The sequence below is a fragment of the Eurypyga helias genome, unplaced genomic scaffold, assembly GCF_000690775.1.
Source record: "Eurypyga helias isolate BGI_N326 unplaced genomic scaffold, ASM69077v1 scaffold4848, whole genome shotgun sequence".
NCBI lineage: Eukaryota > Metazoa > Chordata > Aves > Eurypygiformes > Eurypygidae > Eurypyga > Eurypyga helias.
Window position 1 is genome coordinate 23,719 of NW_010264817.1, and position 24,090 is coordinate 47,808.

Genomic DNA, 24,090 nt, shown 5'->3' on the forward strand with positions numbered 1-24,090 from the left:
CCCTGAAAGGCGTTAATAGAACTCCTGCTGCGGTCTAGTTTATCAGCCTGCCAGGGAATGCCTATGTGTGTATATATGCGTGTGGATATACAAAATATACATACACACAGAATCAGAATACATTTCAGGATTCAGGGCCAGAATAAAGGGGTAAACCCAGGAGTATCCAGAACAAGAACCACCACAAGCCTGTCTACAGCTTTATTGAACTGAAATAAGTTTGTACCTTAAACTCCACACTAAGTTGGAGCTGTGTGAATGGTTTCGAGCTTCATGGTTTTGGTAGCATGGGGCTGGCATCTTCTCTATTTACTGCTGTATTGTTTCTGAGGGTAATTTTAGCCTAACATATATGTGTACACACCCTTATTCTCAGCAGGCATATATACTGTATGTATGTTTGGGATGTTTTTTCCAGTGAGTTGTTTTGTTTGAGGTGGTGTTTTGGTTTTTTGGTGGTTTTGGGGTTTTTTTTTAAGTCTATTTTTTGGTTGTTGTTTGGGGTATTTTGAGGTGAGGTTGGTTGGTTTGTTTGGTTTGGTTTTTTAAAAAAAAGCATTTTAAGTTGAGTTTTCTTAATTTCCTATTGCAGAACTGAAGGGAAGACCTGGTCACCCCCAGTTCTGGAAGACGGCAAAGCCCAAGCATACCGGATCAACATAGAGCCAGACCCACAGGTACAGTGGCAGCAGCCCTGCACGCAGGCTGCTCTTCCAGCTCGTGTTTTGGGGGAGAGGAGATCCGTATCTGAAATCTGGGAAGCCATCCGCTCTGCCTGCGGACCTTCCAGAGGTTAAGCAGTTTCTATGTGTGGTTTTAAGGCATCATGTTTGTTAGACTTTTCCGTGCAGGTCTTGCTGTGCTTTCCTTGGGCTGGTAAAGCTCTTGGCATAAACCCAGCCCCATAAATTGCCCTCCTCCACCAGAGAGAGGTTTTGTGGAATTGGCTGCTTGGTGGCATGAGGAGCCCAGGCAGTGCCGGGGTACGGGTGGCACAAGCACCAGCACCAGCCCTCCTCGCAGCTGTGGTCAGCAGTTGATGGAGCTGTTGAGAACCCTCCGAAGGGTGCTGCCCCATGCCTGCCCTCCCTGCAGCACAGCACGCCCCGGGGCTGTTTGCACCCGCCTGGGCCGACGTGCCTCCGCCTGGGCTGCTTCCCAAATCCACCGCACCCTCCTAATCCCGGCGCAGTGATTCACTTCACGTGGTGGAGGATTTTTTTTTTAATGGTGTCCTATTTTTTTTCTTGTCTCACTCCCTTTTCTTCCGTCTCTGTCTTGCAGCTTGTCTCTTCCCTCTGTCTTCAGCTCTCTTCCCCAGTCCCTGCTGCCCGCGCTCTGCCTGCGGCCTGCCCTGCCTTCCCACCCCGGGGTCTCCGAGAGCAGGGGTGAGGGCAGTGCTGTCTCCAGCAGGTGATGGAGCTGAACAGACCTCCATCTTTCATACCCTTGACTAATAGCTCGTTAGCAAGGTCAAAGATGACTTTCAGGGAATGGTTTGGGTTGGAAGGGAACTTAAAAGCCCACTCAGTGCCACCCCGTGCTGTGGGCAGGGACATCTTCCGCTAGACCAGGTTGCTCCAAGCCTCATCCAGCCTGGCCTTGAAAGGGAAAGCTGAAGTGTCATCTACTCAGGCTGGTGAAAGAAATCCTGCAATTCCCATAGCGATGTGGGAACACTTCTGTGCTGATGCCGTGTTTGACTGTTGCTCATAGGGTTTCCCTCTCCCCAGAGGTGGTTTGCGTTACATCCTGTCCCGTGAGAGCCTTTTCCTTGGTGCTCATGAAGCGCCTGTGTGCAGGGGCTGCTGGCCTAGCTCTGCTCCTTGTTCCTCGGGCTGGCTCTCAGTGTCCTGACAAGAGTCCCCAGGACCCCCACAGCCCTCCCTCAGCTCAGTCCAGAAGGAATATAAGACCTGCAAGAGTGGAAAGGGCAGGATGAGGCTACGAGGAGTGGTGTTGGCTTTGTTTCCCTGTGAGGAGTGGGGAGATGGTGCTGGCAGCAGAGATGTCACCAAATGATGAGGACAGGGGTGAGATTCTTCAAACCCTTGGAAGACCAGACCCACATAGTCATGCCTGTGCCTGTTGGCCATTGCAGCCCTGTGACAGATCAGAGGAATTTGCAAATATTTTGCATTCCCACCCTGGGGCAGTGGGGAGAAATGGCAGCCCCGGCAAAACCGCCCCGGCATCGCACACGAGCAGCTCGTGGCTCTGCTCGTCTTTCCTGTGCTGACTGACAGAGCAGGGTGATCTGTGTGCTTGGGCTTTGAGTTCTGGCCATGTTTGCTTCATTAATCAATTACAGCAATCTTTTTTTGACAGATATTTTTTCTTAATAGACTTTGATGTGCCCAAAACCCTAAGAATAATATTAAATAAAGACCAAATGTGCAGCAGTTCTGCTGCCAGATACAACATTTCTGAGGTTTAATGCAGATTGGATTTGAATCTGACTATTAATATATGTTACATATGGATCCTTTTAAAAATTAGACAGTTGCGTAGAACATAACGAAGAGATAGGGGTGGATTTTGCTGAATCCAGAGCAGCACTGAAAACGTCTAGGTCTGTGGAGTGCTCCGTGGGTAAAGCAGACGTGGCCAGGCACCCCGAGGTGTACGAACAGGAACATGCAGGTGCGGACAGCAGGTTCCTGCTCTTGATCTTTTTTTCAGTGGCTCTTATCTCCACATTGTCTGCCTTTTCTGGTCACCCAGGGAGGACGTGAGCAAGGTACCAGTGCTCTTGCTGCGGTTGCACCCTGGATGTGCTGGTTGACTCTTTTCCCTCCCCAAACCAACTGTGCCTTGAGCGTGCTCATGGCTGGGGTCCCCTACGGAGCGATGCTGTATGACCCAGGGCTGTCCTGTGCTGTATTCGTTCAGCCCCTGTAGCCAAGGCACTCATTAGATTGTGAGAAAAAGAAGGCTAATTGTGAAGTAATTGCTTGGCTCGAAACATCCAGCTTTTAGGGGCGCTTCCTCGCATCTGGAAAAAAGCAGTTTGCTTCAGAATGCAGAGAGGGAAAAAAAAATCTGTTGGAATTCTGCCCTCAAATTGCAAATAAAGGTTTGGGGTTGTCCTTGAAAAAGGTTTTGAGAGTTTTACCCCAAGTGGCCTTTCCAGTAATGTGGAGCACATGTCTTCCCTTCCTCCAGGTTTTGCTCCATCAGCTTTTCCATCGTACTGGGCAAAGATGTCTTGGAAGTCTTTTGACTTGTGACTATGGTAATTCTTGCTAGAGGCCCAGAAATGTGTGAACATGAGCAGAATGCCTAAATCTGTGCGATTTCTAGGAAAGCATGTACCCTGCTATTGCGTTTTAGGTAATTTAGGTGCAATCTTGGAGGCAGTGAGGCTTGCAGTTATCTTTTGTGCAAGAGAACTTGGAAGGTACTGACCAGCTGATGAGCTCTCCTCTCTTTCTAAATCTGTTGTGGTTTGTCAGTGGAGCTTTGTGGAAAACCCCTACTCAGGGACCAAGAATGTAATCAATCCTCCTCATTAAAACTCTGATTAATGCCATGACTGCCAGGAATAACTGCCCTCGCGACTGAAGAAGCTGGAAGTGGAGAGAGCTGCTTGTTCACAGTTAGCAGAAGTGACACTGAACAGGATGCTGGTGGGTCAACCTCACAAAATAATGCTTTAAAAAAAGCAGATGTGGGTTAAATTGGGGTGCACTCTACAAATTTGTCCTTTACAGCAAGTAGCTGTAGAGGAAGCTGCAAATTCAGTGTCATTCCAATTTGCATCCAAAATACCAACAGGCTGTGTCTGTGTCAGTTCAGGCGTGGGTGACCTACGGGGATCAGCAGCCTTGTCACATGGAGTTGGGATTCCCATTGCGCAGACATGACATCCCTGCGGATGTGTTGGGATCTCCAGACTCGCTTTGCTGCCGGCTGTTCGCCCGGTGTCAGCCGTCCCTCCTCGGCAGACGGAGAGGAGTGGGAGACATTGATCCATCAGTTTCTGGAGATCCCAGTTTTCAGCTTCTTGTAGCAGTGCTTGCTGGTCAAAATGCCCCCATGCGGTGTGCATAAAGGGAGAGGATGTTTGTTCTCTTGACCGTTCTCATGCTGCTGGAATTTGCAGCTTTCTGGCCTGGGGGGTGGTTGGAAATGTGGGCTTTGGGCTATGGGGCAGAGCCCTGTCAGCACTAAGTGACAGTTGATCAAGTGTCTGGGTGTGAGAATAATTGCAGCAGAAATTAAATTGGCAGTGCAGAGCCAGAGCTGGAATAGGATGCAAGTCCTCCCAGACTGGGACGCTTGGCTGAGACAAGCGACGTGGGGTGGAAGGCTGGGTTTCCTCTGGCTGACGGAGAGGGAGAGGCACTTCCCGCAGGTGGGCGATTGTCCCGGTCCCTGTGGGAATGGCATTCCAGTGCCACCTCGCTGGCAGAGCAGCGCCCAGTCCCCCCTGCCTTGGTCCCCTCTCATGCTGTGCCCCGTGAGCATCAGCTCTCCAAGCCGGACTGACCGAGGGGCGAGCTCGGAGCAGTGGGGAAGAGCTGGTCCTCCTGTAGCCTTGGGGCAGTTGCACAGAAGGGATGAGAAGACTGTTTCTGCTCATCGAGGGGTTTTCTTCTTTAATGTCTTATTTTGTCCTTGACACCGAATTCTCAGCCTGTGGAGGGTTGTGTTGGTTTGCTCCGAGTAAACTCGGGCGCAAGGCATGCAGCTGGCCTGAAAATGCCAACCAGGATGGGGTGAAGAGGAGGAACTGGGGCAAATTGCATCCACCGTAGCTGTTCAAGCAGCCTGAACCAGGCAGTAGAAGAAGCCCAACGCTGTCCGTAAGCCAGGCTGATGGACAGTGCAGAAGTACCCAGATTTGCTTTGTCAAACATGCTGTTGTGGGGTGGGCTCTGCTCTGTATGATCCGTGTGCCGCCGGGTGGCGTGAGCTCTGCAGCATCGTTCCCGTGAGCTTCCCCTACCTGCCCTGCCCACCGAAACAGCCTCCTCATAATGTCAGTCTACTAAACTGCTGAACATACGTGCTCCTGCTTTAACAAAAATAATAAAATGAGTCATATGTGGGCTTCAGGTGGGCGTGTGAGCCTCTGGTGTCCCAGCTCTGGGCACCTGGGGACAGCGGTGGGGTCCCACAGCAGAGCAGGGAGCGGGGTTTGGTGCTAACTTGTCCCTTAGCACTGCTTCTAACAGCTTTAAAAAGGTCTTAGGTATTCCTATATTTATTTTTTAGTCTCGGTAGATTATTGTTACCCTTTTAAATTAAGGAAAAATGACTCCTCATTTGATTAATTGGCTGAGAGTATTGCTTTCAGTTCTCGGCGGGTTGGTGTTGTGCCGGGAATCTCCGACTTTGGAAAAACATGGCATGGGCTGCACTTGTTTCTGTGTACCAGGGGTTAAAGCCTCCTGGTTGGAGAGGTGGAATTTCCTTTCCCGAGGTGATGGACCTTCCTTCCTCCCTGCCTGGGTCAGCACAGCGGGATGGGCCATGGCTGCTCCTGGGAAACCTCTCGCCAGGACCCCCGGCTCCCCCATCGCACCAGCCCTCGCGCTGGCATCAGCACTAGCGTTTTCAGGGCAGGAGGAGGAGGAAGATGTCTGCCTTGTGCTTTTGGGAAAACAAAGGATGAGATAATGCCCTGGCGCAGAGCGGGTTCCCGTCGCGTGGGAACTCCCAGCGTGGTGTTTGAGGGCTGATTTAATGGCAGAAACATGCTGGATCCTGACGGCCGCTGTAAGGCTGCGGGTACACAGGCAGTGTTTCACACTCGGGTATCAGGGGTTTGTCCGCCACCGAAATCTGCTGATCTGGTTTGCTGAGTGAAGAGGTTACACACCAGTCGGCGTGCACTCCTGCTTAATTTTTTTCCTGTGATCTAATATTGAATCATTTGAAACCAAAGGAATTGTCTCAGTACCGCTGTAATGAGGCAAACTCTTGTACCTAAGACCTTTTATGTGAAAACCTCTATAAATTAGCATGTTTATGAAGTGAGCCACAATAATCCTGGTATTTTGAGGAGGAATAAACAGTCTTAGGATAAAGAGAAAACAAATGGGAATGGCAGAATTGTGTTTTCAGAATGGTGTTTTCTTCTGTCCAGGTAACTTGACTAGTTTGTTCCCATCCAAGGTAAATAGGAGCTATACTGAAACAGTAACAATGTGGGTTGATTTTGGACAAAATAGAAAATGCTGCTGGATAAGGAGCTAACATGGATACGTACCATGTTATTGTACTTGATAACATCTATTTCAGTGATGACTGTGAACACGGGTAAGGAAACTGCTTGCGTGCTCTGAAATACCGAGTGTTTGGAAGCACACGTGTAGTTCAGTGTTTCTGTTCTCATCCATCGGGAAAAATAACTCACCCCATTTTATTTTGCCTCGTTCCTTAAGATGAATTAATTGCTCTTTGCAGTCGTTTGACCTCCTGAGGTGAGCGTGGCGGGGGGGGGCTGTCTCCGAGTGGCTGGATGCAGGGCGAAAGAGGGATGCTCGCTGCGGTCCCCCAGACTCCTTGCAGCCTGCCAAGAGGCACAGGGTGGACCCAGAGGTGAAGGGGATAGGGTGAGGGCAGGGAATGGATCCCAAAACTCCCCTTGGCAGGAGGGGTTGGTAAATGGCAGCCTGGGTGTACGAAGACCCTGGGATGACTGGGCTGCAGCAGCTGCCTCCTGTCCCCAGAACAGCAGGGTCCTGCCACAGGGGGCTGGGATGTCCCATGGCACTGTCAGTGCTTGTTTGCCAGCAGGAAATCCTGAGAAACCTATCTGACTTAAGCTGAGTTTATCCTTCTTATTAATGAGTAAAAGCAAAAACTTGGGGCATTCCAAAATGAAAATAAATGTTATCCTATTGCTTTTGTTATGTTTTCTTGTGTACCTCACCCTGCCTTTTACAGAAAGAGACATCTGGCACAGCTAAAGTAGGCATCTTTTGGGTTTAAGCATATAATACTTTTGGCAATGCTCTCCTATGTCATAGCTGTCTGCTCCAGGGCCGGAAAGGTGACCCTGAATGCTGGGAAGCAGAGAGAAAATCCCTTCTAGGGTTTAGACTGTTGTTGAGCTTTGCTATGGCTGGATAGTCCTCTGGCAGGAGGGACAGAGAGGGGAGGAAATTTCAAGGCTTTTTGTTATCCAGGGTTATTGTATTGCAAAAATACCTTGAGGCTTCACTGATGTTTATTTTCTATTAACAGTTATTAGGTTTTCCTGTATGGATGAAAGTTAAATACTACTTACAGTACACAGAGGAATTCTTTCATTCTTAGGCGTCTCCACCTGCTCTAAAGTCTTCTGAAATTACTTACCGTATTAGTTCTGTTCAGGTGTGAACTGACTGAGGTTGTCTTAGGACTAGGAGAGCTGGAGATACACCCAGCCTGAGCCTAACCCAAATTTATTACGTTACCACAATGCAGTAGTTGCTCCTGTGTCCAAATGTAGCTGCGTTGCCTGTGCAGAAGGGCTCTGCCCAAAGGTGCTTGGAAAAAAAGCCGGTATATCCTGTGCCCAGCGGCTCAGCAGAGTGTATGATCCCCAGCTACCCTGTTTTTTTATGAAAGTGTTAATAAAACCAAGACATTTGTACAAAGCCCTCCTCTGTCTGCTTGTTAAACACCCCCTCGCCCCGCTGATATTAAAAACATGCCCTCTGTGCAGGCGAGATAAATGGAAACACATTTTAATCATTCTTCCCGGTCTCGGGTAACTTTTCCATCGCTGTGGATTTTTAAGAGACCGGTGGGGAGCCAGGTAGCCTAAGGGATAAAGTCGTGGCCTTGCAGCTCAAGTCCCTCTTGAGCTGTTTAAGTCGCAGGAGAGCAGTGGCTTCTCCCATGGGTGAAGCTGTTTGTTGGAGCTGCTGGGAGCCAGCAGCCGTCGGACTTTTGCCGGTGGCCATCGGCATGACTGTCGAGGTGGAAAAGTGTTTGCTCCTTATGAAGGGTCTGTGTAGCTTACTTCTCTCTTACTTGTGAGAGATTGCCCCTGGGTCGATCTGTGCTGTGCAGTATATAGTGCAGAACATGTGCCTGTGCACATACACAGCTGGAATATTTTCCTAGCTTACACTAAAACACATTGTTTAATAATGCTTCATTTTACATCACAGAGCTGCTTCTCGTGAGAGCACTCCTTCAGAAAAGGGGTGGATGTCTCCCTCCTGGAAGTTAAGAAAATCCCAACCATCACTTACAAATGGTTGAGGAGCTTCCCCATCCATGCAAACGTGTTTTGGATGAGACTTGTCCAGGCTCCTATAAGTGACGCATCACTTAAAACTAGTAGGAAACGTTCAGCTTTTACCTCTCCAGTGCTGTCACTCCTGATCCGGAGCTCTCGGCACAGTGAGCTGTAGCAGCTCTGCGGTCAAGCCCTAGCTCCTGGAGTCATGTGTTTATGGAATTACTCCTGAAAAACAAAGCTAGGCTGCTGTGTGTAAAGGTAAGTGTGTTTTACCTCTGGAAATGGGGTTTTCTGGTTGGAAATTCGCCGTGAGGGGAGGCAGTGAGGCTGACCTCAGCCTGCTCCCAGCTATAACAGCAATTAAGTAGAAAGCAATGGGGACTTCATATCACACTTTTGCTTGCGGGGTTTCAGAAGGAATTGCAGCGTGTAATTCAGGTGTAACTGCTTTCACACGAGCCTGAGTGATGGTTCCAAGGCTACAAAGCCAAGCAAACCTTAGCAATGCTTGCAGGGGCTGCAGTTCTGCCCACTGGGACGTGACCCATGGGTGTTTTTAGTGTGTCCGAGACCCGGCATGTGGGGCTCGTTTTAACCCCTCTCCTGAGATCTGTGCACTAACAGCCACCCCTGCTCAGGGCACAGACTGTTCTGGGGCTCAGCCGGGCCCAGGTTGAGTCATGTTCCACGTGAACATTGGCTGCAGCCTTTCCACTGAAAGACCATCTGATCTTAAGGGTTTGGCCTCTTACTTAGAGCTGAAAAACTAATTTGGTGTTTAGCCGACGACTGAAAGGAGCGTAGTAAGAAGGACACGATGGATAAAGTTTTTCTTCAGACCGTGGTATACGCTGAAAGAGGAACTTGGCAGAATGTCTGACATCTGTCTCATAAAATAACCCCACACGCTGTTCATCCAGCTTCAGCAAACTACGCCAGCCCTCCTCCTTATCTGTTAATCTTCCGAGTTGAGCTAAATAGTGGGATCGTACTTACTAGGGCTTCTTAAAGTTGGATTGAAGCCTGCTTCAGTCTGTAAAACCGGCACCTCGGCAGGCCGTCTGAACTGTGCTCCCAGGGAAATATGTCTTAAAACGTGTGTAGCTTTCAAAATTTATCCTTTTCCCTCAGCGTCAGGGGCAGCCTTTGACATAAGGGTTTGCCATGGGACTTCCTTCGAGGTGCTGAGCTGGAGAATTGATCCCGCCCCTGCGGACACTGGCCATGGTGTAAATCTGCTGGTGGCGTTCCAATGAAAACAGTGCCATCCGTCCCATGTGGCTACTCTGTGGGCAACAGTAAGATTTCCATTTCTGGGACTTTTGAACCAGTTTATCAGGGACAAAGTGCTGCTTTTGCTGTGGAAAAGCTGAGGGGAGGAGAGGAAGGGATTGCTGTATCACAGTTGTCTTCTGTGAAGAGGCTGAATTTCAGTCTTGGGGGTTGAGGTGTGCTGGGATGTGTCTTGGAGTCAGGATATGCTGGAATACATCTTCAGGCTTAAGTGCTTGTCATATCTGTGTGAAAGAGGACTTGCAGCAATGGAGGCAGTAAAACTTCACCCACAGAACACCTTCTGCCAGGAGAGGTCAGAATCAGGTCGTCAAAGTCTGACCGTACCCCTTGTGTCAGAAGAGGAGGCAGCCACGGGCACAAATTGCACCTTTGCTTTACAAAAGTCCTCGCCCACAGTATCCCAGAACGGTTTGGGGTGGAAGGGACCTTAAAGCCCTCCCAGTGCCACCCCCTGCCATGGGCAGGGACACTGTCCACTAGACCAGGTTGCTCCAAGCCTCATCCAGCCTGGCCTTGGACACTTCCACGGATGGGGCATCCACAGCTTCTCTGGGGAACCTGTCCCAGACCCTCCCCACCCTCTGCGGGAAGAATTCCTTCCTGATGTCCCATCTCAGTCTCACTGCTATTTCTTCCCGGTGACCCCATGGCTGAGGGATGGTTTGATCTCTTGTTGCACAAATAGTCCCTGATCTTCAGCATTTTGGCAGCAAGCGCCCGTCTGACACTGAGCATGTTCTGGTGTTAGGAAAAGCGTGGATCTGATGTATGTCAGAGGGAAAGCTGCTCTCTGCCGAGCCAAGATGTTAACGACCCGCAGCTCTGTTTAAGTCTGAGGCAGCGTGTGTTTATAACGATAGTGGGACTGACTCCCTTCGGCTTAGGAAAATAAACACCTTGCAGGCGATTCCTGCAGCCGCTGGTCCTGCCCCTCCACACCTTCCCCCCCTGCACAAGTGGGCTTCAGGATGGGTTTGGGGCTCGGAGGTGTAATTTTGGGATTGGATGCGTCTGCTCCCAGGGAAGGTTTCTCACATGCCAAAGCTGCCATTGCTTAAAGCTCTTCCAAATCAGGCCGTGGATGTAGGTGCTTGCAGGGAGGTTGTAGGAACCAAAATTGGCCTCTGAGATTAGCAATCTTTAGTTAATCTCTGTCAGATAATCTGGAAAATGAGATTTTTTGTTTGCACTTCTGGCCTTTTAAGGGTCTGGTTTAAAACACTGTGAAGTGAATGAACTTTAAATGCTTTGGATCAGAACGTGAAGCCTGATGTTCTCTAAAGCTGTGTCTAAAACCTGTGGCCTATGAAGCTGAAGACTTGTATTTGGAAAAGTCTGGAAGGACAAAAAGAGCATTTTTCAAGTGGAAAAAAATATCCTTTTTTTTCTTAAGAGAACCTGAAGTGGCAAAATGGTCAAATTTTGGGAACGTAAGGTTGGATGTGTTTTACTAAAGTGTATCGGAACACTTATGGCGATACTTCTTGTAGCAGTGATTAGCTTGATAGAAGTATTTAACTTTTGAGCCCTTCCCTATTTGTGACTCTGAGGAATTGCCGAGATGAAATCCAATCATCCTGTCATTCATCATCTTTCCCTTAACTATCAAAGGAAAATGGTTCCTTTTGTGCTGTTGATGCTGTGTTGGGTGGTGGAGATGCGACCCAGGTATCCAAAAAACAGTTAAATTTCTCTTTTCTCCCATCTCAGTAAACGGTGGCACCTAAGAACATGCTTGGGACTCTGCATACGGGGAGCTACAGCCCCGGGCAAGCAAAGCTGACGGCATCTGGCTGTTGGTGTCCAAGGGTCGGTGGCAGGAGATGCAGCAGCCAACCCAACGTGCCTCGTCGGTGCTTACAGCCCTACGGCAGCTCCGGGCAAGGTCCTGCCACTGCTGCTCCTGACACAGCTCAGTACAGGACTGCCCCAGCCTCCTGCCAAGAGAAACGCTCCCGTACGCCCCGTGTTTTCCTTCTGCTGGAAACGGTTCCTTGGGATATAAATACTGTACGGGTATGGGCAGCCCTTACCTGTGCTTGGTAGGGTATGGGCTGCGCTTGTACAACGCTGGTCAATGCATCTTGAGAAGGAGGTGACGATGCCGTGCAGGTGGCTGCTGCAGGACGTATTTTTTTGTTTGCTGTGGCTCATTCTCTTCCAAATAATCCCTTTTTCCTCTGCTCACTCCTTCCCATGGTGGGAAGGGACAGGCTGGGGGTGCCCAGCAAGGCGGTGACCAGGCAAGGTCAGTCTGGCTGGGCACTGGCCAAGGGCACTCACTGCACCTTGTGCTGCAGCCACACACCAAACTGCCCCAAGCTCGGGCTCCCTGCGACTGGGCTTCAAACGGCTCCCTTCTGGCTCTCCCGCGTTTATCCGGCGTGGGACGGCCGCGTGAGCCATGTTTGCCAGGAGCGGGGAGGACTGGGCTCCAGGAGCTCCAAATGCTGCGTGTCAGGAGGTTGGTTACGCTTCGTAATCGATGGCGCTGGAAGGCAAGCGTGAGAAAACAGACAGCGAGTTTCTGTTGTGCAGGCTAAGAGAGTTCTCCTCGGTGAAGCTTCGCAGGCCAGCTCTTAGGAAGGGTTTGCCAGCCCTCTTACCTTCAGAGAGGCCGTAAAAGGCAGGAAGAAAAACCAGCAGAGAAAAGCAAATTAGGTCCCGAAGGGGGGAAATTTCTTCTGATCTTGAATTTGAGAACAGGAAAGAAATCCATCTGGTTCTAGGCTTCCGAGAACAAATGTGTGCGTGTTTTGCACAGTGTGAAGCCTTGCACAGGTCTTGCAGCTTTTGAGATGAGAAAAAGGAGTCTGAGCTCTGTCCCAAGAACAGCTTCTTGGGCAAGAGGAAGGTTGCACGGTGGAGAAACTGAGAGCAACAAGGAGGGCTGAGGTGGTGTGCTCGCCGAGGGGTAAATGCTTGTGCGTGGTTCTCAGAAAGCCATTAGCTGCCCCGACACAAGGTCCAGCTCTCCAAAGCCTGCCAAAAACTTGGTGGAAAAGGCTGAGGGACATCCATTGCTCCATCTCCATGGTCTTGGCCTGGTCAGTGTTAGGGTAGTGGGAGGAGCCTGTTGATCCCTATGGATCAAGGGCAGGCTGGCTGAGGCTTGGAGCAACCTGGTCTAGTGGAAGGTGTCCCTGCCCATGGCAGGGGGTGGGACTGGGTGGGCTTTAAGGTCCCTTCCAACCCAAACCGTTCTGTGATGCTGCTGGGTCACCTGTGGCTTTGTACCACGATTGAGCTGATGTGGGGGTGAGCTGCCACCCCCACGGGCATCGTCCTCCTGCAGGTCCAGGAGCTGGTGGCAGCCGGGGACGCTGAGCGACTCAGCCTTGCATGGGGCGCTCAAACTTCCCATTTCCATCACCGTCCTTTGCCTTTGGAGAGCAGCCAAACCCTAAGTTTTAGCTTTATGGCAAGTTTTGCTCTCAGTGTACAAATTGCTGAGCTTAACAGGGATGAATGGGCGACGCTTTACAAGCTCCCTCGGATTAAAACAGATCTGTGGGTATCTTGGTCTCTAGGCCCTTTGATGGAGGCTTTCATTCCAGACATAGCCGCCAGCCCTGTGCTTCCCGGCAAAGGATCCGGGTGTCCTGGCTACGGAGGAGCCGGTGGGGCCAGAGGAGAGCAGAGCACCCTGCTCCAGCCACCGCTTCCCTCGGACTGAGCCTGCACCTGGGCCCTGTGGCACAGAAAATTAACGATAATGGCTTTTCAGAAGCATAACTCTGTAGTCACAACAGCCTGCCAGCCAGCATGGGCCATTGCTTTTTTCCCTGAAATGTTTATGGTCCTTCTTTTCCTCTCTGTGTCACGGTTGAAAGTGTTTTCTTTATTTCCCTTGAAATAACAATGTAAATCTGGGAATTGGGAACCCTTCGCCTGGTTTTTTAAGAATATAAGTTGGGGAACAGTGAAAAGTGTATTATTCCTGGCAGCAAAATTCGGTTTTTAATAGATAATTTGAAGTTGTTATGTTGGAGCAATTTTCCCGACGTGTGTGTGCATGCACAGCGTGGAAGGAGCGGTGCCGGGAGGGCTTGGGGCGGCTGCCGAGGCTCTCAGGGCGGTGGAAGTGCCAGGACTCTGCAGATTTTCAGCTGGTGGCAGAGAAAAACCCTCAGATTCACCATCTTGCAGTTCTTAATTAAGCCCGGTTTTTATCAATGGGAGTTTTGCCTGTGGAAGAACTGAAGAATTGGACTTTCAGGATGTTTTTTCTAGCGGGATCTGGATTTTATTTCTCTTAGCTGTTCATTTTTACAGGGCTTGGGAGCGCCAGTGTTTTCTGCTATGCACCAGTGATAGACATTTGTTTCCAATTAGTATTTATTGGATTATTTTAGTCAAAAGCAAGCTTTGTATCCGAGCCCTGCAATATGCACTTTGCTGTTTGTTCACAGGACGGTGTTTTCTTTTTCTGCTTGATTTTGCATCAGCTTCAGTCTGCTGAAAAGCTGGTGCGAGGCAACATCCCTGGGGATCTGCCCTGAAGTGGATTAAACCAGATTTAACAGATTAATTCAGATTAAGCAGATTACAGCCTCTTACAGAAGCATTCATTTCTTCCATCGGTACGGGCGTGTTTGACTCGCATGGCTGGAAATAGCAGCAGCAGCATGTGTCCTTAGGCTGTGTCCGGCTTTTGCTGCTTTTCCCGGTAGCTGGAATGAGCCCCTGGCCAGGGGAAGGGCTGCTGGTCACTCCCCAGGCTGAGCCTTAGCGGGTAGAGCCTGGCTGAGGCGGCTGGTGGCAAGATTAGCAGTAGGTACTGTTGGATTTATGGGTGTGCACGGGGCTGACTAACAAAGCCTTGGAAAAATCACATAGGTAATGTTTTATGTAGCTAAAATAATATGGAAAACTTGCGTTTTAATGGCATTGGAGTTCCTGACTTCAGGATTTATGACAAAAATATTTCCATAGTTTGCCATGGGAATTAAAAAAACAATGAAGATATGAAAACCCAGCTAAACCCTTGTCCGATGCGATTCTCGGACTGTTAATGACTGATCTTATTCTGGGAGAAAACCTGGATCTTTGTGAATAGGGGAAGTTGCAAGTAAGTGAAAATAGCAGGAATTGGCCCCTTGGCTTCAGGTGTTGCCCGCCCTGTGCACGTAGCTGCAGAGCTTGGGTTTTATCGTGTTCCTGATGCGAATCAGGAGCGACTGCCCTGAAGCCAGGAGAGCGATAAGCGCGCTCGGAATGATGTAACGCGGAACGAGAAGCAGACTCGCAGCCTTTCTCTGGCGGAAATAACAAATCTGCTTTTACAGGAGAATAAACGCAGAATCCTTGGCAGTGGCTCACTGTGGAGAAACAGGCAAGTTCATTTGGTTGGAGACCAAATAGGTTCAGCAAGGTTTAACTGCAGGTCGAGTCTGAGTTTTCCTTTTCCTGCTGCGTATCTCAGTTTTCCACAGCACATGTAGAATATTATTACTGCAAAGTGCACGTCCCCACACTGTCTCCCTGTGTACATCATACTAAAACTATACATCTCACAGGATTTTTCTGATTTTTTTGATTCTTTTCCAGGATAACGGGCCTGCCCAGAGCCGGAGGCTGATGCCCCACGGAACTGGTGGCAGCCCCGTGGACAACAAGCAGACGCTGAACGTGCAGCCCCCGACCCGGCTCTACGCTCCCAGCAGCTCGGAGTCGGCTCTGCCGGGCCAGCTGTGTGGGCTCCACATCAGTCCTGCCCAAAGGTGGGACGAGCAAGGCTCACGCGCTGCGTCCCGCTGCTTTTCGTGCAAACTCTGGGTTTCAGGGGGTGGTGTTGAGGCTGGGCTGCGCCCGGAGATGCTCCAGAGATGCTGGGGTCAGCTCCTGCTCTGTTAGTCGAGTGCCAGGGGGGAGAAAACCAAAAAAAAACCCCCTAACCAAACAAACAAGCAAACAAAAAAAAAAAAAAACCCAACACACCACCACCACAAAAAAGGGTGGGGAAGGTAGATCATCATCAGCAGATCCAGACCCCAGGTTGGGATGAATGCTGGGGAGCGTCACATACGTTAGTATCCTGGTTTTTCAAAGTACATATTCAAGGCAGGGCGGAAGGGGTTTTGCCCTCGCAGGAGCGGGGATTGCACTGCCACAGAGCCAGGAGCAAACCCTCGGCCGGGGAGCTGGAGGTATCGGCAGAGATGTTTGTAAAAGTAAAATCTGCCCTGCGCAGCTGTCCGGGAGGCTGAGAAATAACTAGTGCTCATAAGAAAGAAAAAGCCTTAGTGTAGCCGAGAAGGGTTTGGGTGGATAAGTGGGACTTTGAGACAGGCCAGGTTGTGGACCGCGATGCTCTCGCATGGCTTGCGCTGCCCCCGATTTGTGCTCCTCCAGACTGGCAAAGCGTCCTGCAGGAAGTAACGTCTGTGTCAAATACTAAGAGCGGAGAGAGTTCCTTTTCAGCTCAGGAGCTCTCTGCCTGTGAGAATTCTTATTCCAGTGATGCTGCGAGCCAGCTTGTTCCCTGTGCTGCTCCAGGAGCATTAAGGAAGTTGGAAAGAAGAGAAATGCACAAAAAAAAATAGGGGGAAGAAAATCTGCTGTTACCAGCATGTGAGCCAAAAGCCTGGAGATAAGCTGGGGGTTTGGAGTAGAACTGGGTCAGAAGTGCGTTCTCGTGTAATTTGTGCTTGATCAGGCTGGCCTGGTCCAAACCTGCCCTTTCTCTTTGAAAATGTGTGGACTGGTGTGCGAGGGGGCTGTGGGGAGGCAGGTAGGCACCAGGGGTGCACGGGGGAGGGTTTTGGCTGGCCCAGGAGTCGCAGGGATGGGTCCTCAGCCCTGATCCCGAGCAGCGGCACTTCTGCCCCTCGTCTTGAGGGTTCGGAGCTATGGGAGTAAGCCGGCACTGCTCTGCGTGCCCGTGGGGACCGGCAGTGCCAGGCGGGTCGCTCCCAGGAAAGAGAGTTTGGTTTTTCTTTGGAAGTGAATTTTTGGTTGTTTTTTTTTCTTTGTTTGGAAGTCAATTTTATTACTTTAAAGAGGACATGAATGTCATGCTGGTGGAGAAAATAACTCAGATGATGGTTAAAATATGTTAAGCTGTCTGATGGGGGTCAGGGCTTTCACTGTATTTATTGGTTTTATAATGACCTTGATGACCTTCTCCTTAAAAAGGAAAAGGAGCCCCTTCCCATGACGCTGTGCCGTGCCTCACAGCCTCAGCGAAGCACAACAGCCCTCAAATTCATCTCTGCTCAGCAGGACACTTAAACATGTACCCGAAATATTTTTGATTCTAAACTATGCCTTTCATGTTTTGATGTATTGAATGAACTGGAATAATGGATTAAATTACTGTTTGTTGCCTGTGGTACTCCAATCCTGCCCCGGCAGGCAAGGAGTTTCAGGTCTGGCTGCTGAGAGTGGGCGCGTGGTTGGGAGGGGGGTTACGGGGCTGCTCTCGTGTCCCCTCCCGGTGCTGTGCAGCTCGCCGGGGTGGTTTTCTCATTTAAGCTGTGGGCTGTGTCTGGGAAACGGATCTTCTAACACAGTCGCCTACAGAAATGTGAACAGCAGGCAAGGTGCTTGAGGATGCCACGGAGATTTGCTGTCCTGCCAGTGCCGGGCAGACGCTCTCCCCGTGCCCGATGCCCCGACCGTGATACGAGGGCCGGGTGGATGCCCTGGCCTGATGTAGTTAATGAAATGCATTGGTTTACCCTTTTTTCTTTTTCAATAAATTCCATGTGTGGCAGAGCAGTTTACAGGGCTTGTAAGCAGCTGCTGTCTCTCCCGAAGGCATCTGGTAACTGGGCCCGCCTGAGCTGTGTTGCTCAATCCAAGTGAACAAGGAACGGGTTGAACTTCCCCCGTTCAGTGGCTGTTCCTGGGACAGGCGTACCTCCGGGCAGAGAAACATGGGAGAGAGGTGTTTAATTGAATCTGTGGGAATCTGGAGGTTTCAGTACCTCCCTGATGAGCTGACAATTGCTGTTTACAGTTGACTTGAGCCTTTCTTTTCTTTAAAACAGCATTGACCCCTTGAAGTCTCTCCCGCGGAACAGAAATGGGATTGATGTGGAGTCAGATGTCTACAAGATGCTTCAGGATTATGAAAAGCCCGTTTCTGAGCCTAAGCAGTCCGGATCCTTCCGATACTTGCAGGGCATGTTGGAGGCTGGCGAGAACGGTAAGGGAGTTGGCACCCGTAGCAAGTTCCATACCCCTCCACTCTGCTGGGGCTGCGGCACTGCTGCAGGCCTTGAACCATCACTTGGTCCCTCTGCACCCACCAAGTTGCTGCTGTAGGCTTAGTCTCCTTCACCTTCCCTTACTGAGGTCCAGAAGCTGGGAAAGCCTCCGAAGGATGCATCTCTAAGAGCCGATGGCCTGGGTTCCCAAACTCCTGATGTTTTGCTGCAGGTCGCCTCGGTGCCAAGGCAGCTCAGCTCAGCACAGGGGGATCCAAGTCCCGATACCCGGATGGCAGGTTTCAGATCAGGGTTTCAGATGCTCAGGCCACCCTCTGGGCGCTGACCAAATTTTGTGGTTGACTTGAGCGTCGTTGGAAAGTTGGTTTTGAAAAAAAAATTTCCCCGAGGTGGTTTATGCAACGTAATGGCCCGAAGGGGTTGTGCAAGATCGCCCGGTGGAGAGGCGCAGGCCTGGCTTAAGTAAATGGCATTTGCATAAGGACGTGGGATGGTTGTCAGCAGTGCAGGGATAGAGATCAGGAGCTCTTGGCTCCCTTCTCACATCTGTCACTGCTTCCTGCCCATGTCATTAACGCAGGCAGGAGCCAACTCTGAGCATTAAATAAGATGATCCCCAAACTAGACATTTCAGCTTCTTTTTATTTGCCTTTCAACCTTAGGTCCATTGGGGCTCTTATGTTCAAACTTTCAGGCTTTGCTTTATAATCATTAAGGAAAGACTCTTCTTTCTGCTTCCTTCCAAAAGCCTCATACTCCGATCACGTGAGTCCAGGAACTCAGAGTTTATGGGAAAATACCAGCTACTGCAAATCTCATTATGGAGCTGCAAGAGGTAGTGAGCAAGGCTGCTGTGCTTCCGTTTCTGGGTATATAAAATGATGGGGAACCCTGTTCTTTGCTAGAAGGGGACTGCTTCGTGCTTCTCGTGAAGCACAGTCGCAGGTAACTTCTGAGCATTAAGGGTTTCTACCAACTTCAGTTTTCTCCGTGGTGCTGAGGCATGTCTGCAGAGCACGACGTGGGATGGGCTTTGGAAGGGCTGGTGTGAATATTACAGCCCCTCCTAGGCTGGCAGGAAAACTGATCTTAATTACAGGCTCTGGTTGTGCCTTGAAGAACCGAGAACAAACAGGAGCAGCTTCCCCCCAGCTCTCCTCGTTAGGAAGAAGCAAATAGGAAGCGACTGCATTAATCCCAATTAATAACACCGCTGCCTTCCTCCTTTCTGGGCCAGGGAAAGGGAACAACACTGAGGTTTTGCTGTTTTGCTCCTGCTTCCCCTCACATCCCGCAGCCCTGAGGCAGCAGGAACGCTGCCCTTTGGGAGGAAGGCAGATGGAAAAGGGTGTGGGCTGGGGAAGGGGAGGACAAAGGGGTGACAGGACAGTCCCTGGACCCTGGGGCTGTCCCAGCCAGACCTGGATGTCTGCTCGCCCCGGCAGTTTCTTGGCACCAGCCCATCACTAGTGCAGCATCACCCGTTCCGTTGGAGCCGGAGGTGATGCTGATGGGTGCCAGGCAGCGTGGCGGCAGGCTGGAGAGCCCCTCCCTGGCCTCTGCCACCGACCCCTGCCCCCTCGGCTGTGCTGCAGCAGGGATGTGCGACTGACTGCAGGCACGTCTCGCTCGTGCCTTACTCCTTACGGCGCTATCGGTGTTTATTTCATGAGGGATGAGAAATGGAGTGAAAAGCATCTCTCCTGGCAGAAAGCTCTGATGTTTCAGCATGGTTAAAATCCCCGGGAGTGTTCCTGCTAGGTTGTTTTACAGCTTCTTCCCCTGCTCTTTTTTTCTTAAGCCTAAAATCGTACATTTTGTCCCGAGCCTGCTGTGCATTGCCCTTTCAAAGTGCAGATCTCCGCTCCTGAGGAGCTGGGTGTCTCAGACAATGACCTGGTTTACATGGAAGGTGTTTCTACTGGAAGCCAGATTTTCTTCAGCATTTCCAGCTCCATCCCTGAAAGGAGCATCGTACTGATGATATGATGGAGCCTGGAGGGATCCCAGCAGTCATCCCCATAGGTGCCCTTGGCATGGGAAGGATGAGCACTACAGCCACAAGCGGGGACGGCGATGGTCCACATTGTGGAGTTAAAGCATCTCGCTGCCGTGCTGAGGACCGTAAATTGCAGTGAGACTCTGGGCTGCTAAATAGTAGGAAACGATCCCTCATTTGGGAAGATGAGAAGCAGCTTTCTCTGCAGGGCTCGTTTTGCTGTAAAATCTCCCCTCTGCCCCCCCTTTTTAAGCAGCTTATCCAAGCGCTCTGAGAGACAGCGACAGCTTAACTGCTGAATGCTGGCAGATGAGTGTGTCTAGCCCAAGCACGCCGTACCTCACGCTGGGGAAAGCCAACAGCTCGAGCAGTTGTTTCACTTCATTCCCAGCAAGACGGCGGGAGGACTTGACAGGAGCTCAGCTGGAGCCAGCCCAGCGCTCGGAGCATCCCTGGGGTGCAGCAGCCCCGGTCCACCCCTCGGCAGGCAGCCTCAGGTGTACCAATGCTCTCTGCACCTCCAAACGCTATATTGTGTCTTGGGACAGCAGGGTTTGGTGGGAAATGAGTCCTTTTGGGTTCACTCGCTTGGCTAGAACCGGTGGCAGCGTTGGTCTCTGGCTCAGAGCCCCGGCTGAGATGGGCTCTGCACATCCCGAGGGTAACCCCAGCGGTTAGGGTCAGGGGTGCTCCCTCATCCCCAGCCAAGCTCCCAAGACATGAGGGATGGAGGAGCGGGGAGTCTCTCCAGGGGAAGCGGCTCTGCCAAGCCATGCCCTTCAAAACGTACCGCTTGCATGGGATCAGGGAGTGGCCACCAGCGATGACACTTCCAGGTCTGAACAGTTCCCTGGAGCCGTGGTGGACACCTCAAAGCAAGATCCAGGTGGAGTTTTCCAAAGCCGGTGCAGTGCGTACAGACACCTGAGTCGGAAGGTGCCAGGGCTGAGACCTCCTGGGCATCACTGCTTTAAGCACACCTTCAAGCTTGACCATGGGCTGAGATTCCCTGGAAACCCAGGGAGCATAGGAAGCCCCAGCGCTGAAGAACAGCGTCTTCATCCAAACGCTCCTCTGCTTTTCCAAACTGTATCAGCTGACAGAGTAAAATTGTCCTTTTCCATGAGCTTTTCCTTTCTATAACCTTAGGCCACCACGGAGGAACCACAGGTCAGTATACACCCGACAGACCGCGTGAGCGGTGACAAACCACGCACTGAAGAGCGGAGGCTTTTAGGCATCCCCGTGCGTGGCAACGAGCGCGCCTGTGTTGTCCAAAGTGCGAGGGCGGATGGCTGATCTGTAGGAAAGGGGGTTTGCAGCGCTGAGAACTTCACCACAACAGTGTTCATGTGCCCAAAATCTTCACTGCTTCCCATTCCCGTCGTCAGACCTTTATGAAAGGAGGCTTGGCACTCCAGAAGGACTTATCTTCTATCACACTGTTTTATTTGAGATTATGTAAGATTAAGTGAGTGTTCCAGGCAGAAAAAACATGCATGTGGTTCTATGATTGTTTTAATTTGCCTAATTCTCCGAAAGGCTTTTATGTTTGTCTCCTTGACTGATGGTGGATCTACCTGAAATGTCAGTGTGATAAAGCCTCTTCTTTCTGGAGCTTTTCTGAGATTCTTGCTATTTACATTTCTTAACTTACTCAATAGCGTTGCAGGCGAATTCATCTTTCTTGTCTAGATTAAGGCTGCTTGGCCTTTTGACAAGGCGTATGTACCGAGTTGGTGCTGTCACAGTACGTGGGTGGGTGCTCTGCTGGGGCAGCCGAGGGCTTCTGCCGCCATCCTGGTTTCGCTAGGATGAGCAGAGGGTCAGCGCAGCATCCTGGGGCCATCTGCAAACCTGAATGCCGTGTGACTTTTGAGGTAGTTGGTCTCTTTTTTTTCTTTACAAGCAAGTTCTGTTGGGACAGGCAGAGGCTCAGCTGACTCCTTAAAGAAAAAATAAAAGGGAAAAAGGAAAAAAGAAGCCCCGAAAGGACAAGTTTTCAACCTGTGTCTGTTTAAAATTCTTGGCAGGTGAAAAACTCGACAAACTGAGCAACCCCCGAAACATCAAGTCCCCCGTGTCCAAGCTTGGTGGTGCCATGTCCGGGCTACAGATGCTCCCCGAGTGCACCCGCTGCGGGAACGGGATCGTGTAAGTGCCGCGTCTGGCCGGAGCCTCCGGTTCGATGGGGATGGTTCTGCAGGGACGTGGCTGGGCCGGGCCCTACCAGACACGTGGGTGGGAATTTATAGCGGGATACCTTGAATCCCTTTCTGGTTTCTGCTAACCATATATAAACCTGGAATTGAGGAATACGGTTTGGATTGCCCCTTTTAAGGGAATCTTGCAGCAATTCAGGGATGATTCATGGGACGGTTTCTGCCCTGCTTATCATAGTAACTGCCCAGGGACTATGAATAGCGCCGGCGGCGCGGGGACTCTTTCGCTGCCTTACGCAGGGAGAAGCGCTTCGAGGGTCAAGTGGGAGAGGTCTGCGGGTTAATTTTGTTTGTGTGTTGTAGAGTTACTCTCTGACTGATGGATGTTTGGTCTGATTTCAGAGAATATAGGATTTTTTCTGCTTTGCTGTGTTGAAATTTACGTGCTGTTGTAATTCACGTCCTGCTCCAGGCAGATCTGCTGGCTGAGTCTGCTCCGCCAGTGCCTGTAACCATGTTCTTGCCGGTGCCGTGAGCTGGGGGTCCCCGCTCCAAAAGCCTGCGCAGCCCCAGCCCTGCCAGCAGCGCTTGGGTGCTGGCTCCTGACGCTCGGATCCAGGCTGAGCGCAGATATTTAAAGCTCTGCTTGGCAGCGACCGTGCCGCAGGGTGTGCAGGGAGATGGGGACGGAGCATCCGTTCCCGTAGAAATACGCTGGAGCCGGGTGGTAGGTTTGGGAGGGCTGAAGCATTGGGATGGGAACCACGGTAACATCCTCACGTGCCCTGATATGGCACTTTCCTTTACGTGCTCCGTTTTACTCGAGGCAGTAGGAAAAGCTGTTTATGCTCCTTGTCCCTCCGTCTCATCCGAACTCTGCACACCTCTCACCAGGGGCACGATTGTCAAAGCTCGGGACAAGCTCTACCACCCTGAATGCTTCATGTGCGACGACTGCGGCCTCAACCTGAAGCAGAGAGGGTATTTCTTCATCGAGGAGCAGCTGTACTGCGAGACGCACGCGAAGGAGAGGGTTAAGCCCCCCGAGGGATATGACGTGGTGGCTGTTTATCCGAACGCTAAAGTTGAACTTGTCTAGACCCGGGCTGCGCTCTGGAGAGGCCGGGCGGCTGCGCGCCCACCCACGTCTCCCCGCCGGCTGCGCAACGTGGCTGTAATCAACCCCGATTACCAAAGCCCAAGTTAAAATGCCTTTTCCTAGATAAAACCGTTTACACTTGGGATCTCAAGGGGCTGGTGTTGAAAGCATATGAACAGGTTTTTCCCTTCTTTTTGACACTCTGCTTTTCGGGTTGCTGCGTTGGGTTGTTAGTCTTGTGCCATAACCTTATCCAAGAATAGTGTAAATATGGATTAGTTCTCTACTCTGTTTCATATAAAACCAGTATTCCTTTTTTTTTTCCCCCCACTTTTCTGAAAAAGCAAGGAAGATGTTTCAAAAGCTCAAAGAAAATAAGGCACTTTAACAAAAGAAGCTGATTTATATCCTGACCTTAATCTCTTGCACCCCAGCTATTAAAAACCATCCCCCTGAGAAGTCTGGGTCGGGGTCCCTGGCTCAGCCCCCTCCCCATCGACGTGCTGCAGAAGGGCGGTCTCTTAAAGCAGTATTTGCTGTGAAATTCCCTGGATCGGGGCACTGCAGTTTGAAGCTGACAGGGACTAATCCAAGTTCCCCGAGAGATCTCCACACTGAGCCTACGATGGGGCCTTTTTCTTCCTTTTTTCACTCCGAATTTGGTTGTTCTCCATCATCAGATCACCTGAGCAGCACCTCTAAAGGACACTGAAATAGCACGGAGCACGCTCGGCTGTTCCCACCTCCCATGCTCCTGCCCCATGGCTGTCCTTGCTCTGGCCGTTCTGACTCTTCCCCAGCTTTTGCTATGGTTTTGGAGTCCTTTATTTCTAGGTCCCCAGGCTGCTGCCATCTGGGTCCGCCTCATGGTGGGGAGATGGAGATGAAATACCACCGGACATGTAGGAATTCAGTGGGAGGGGGGCAGTGAGCCCAGCTGTCAGCCCCGAGTCCAGAGGCTTTGGATTTGTACCCGTATCCTTTTAGCAAGGTCTGTTGTCCACTTTATTTGGCAGGGAAAAGTTTTTGTAGATCTGGGGATGTTGCTTTGTTGGAGAAATGTGTTTTTTCACGTTCCTGTTTGGAGGAGAGTGAGTTTAGCCACCCCGCTGCTGGATGTGTGGTGTGTTGTGGTACCACGAGGTTACTTCTTCTTTCTCCTCAGTTGAGAGTGG

At 50.8% G+C, this 24,090-nt stretch overlaps 1 protein-coding gene across 1 annotated transcript in view; it reads left to right on the forward strand.

Moving 5' to 3' along the window:
- The window catches only part of PDLIM4 (PDZ and LIM domain 4), a 31,986-nt gene extending 9,071 nt beyond the window's left edge, over window positions 1-22,915 (forward strand). Inside the window, exons 2-6 of the mRNA XM_010156493.1 lie at window positions 593-677; window positions 15,032-15,204; window positions 17,476-17,633; window positions 21,688-21,808; window positions 22,711-22,915. Of these exons, the coding sequence (XP_010154795.1) occupies window positions 593-677; window positions 15,032-15,204; window positions 17,476-17,633; window positions 21,688-21,808; window positions 22,711-22,915 (742 nt within the window). The remainder of the gene's footprint in view (window positions 1-592; window positions 678-15,031; window positions 15,205-17,475; window positions 17,634-21,687; window positions 21,809-22,710) is intronic.
- The last annotated feature ends 1,175 nt before the right edge of the window (window positions 22,916-24,090 follow it).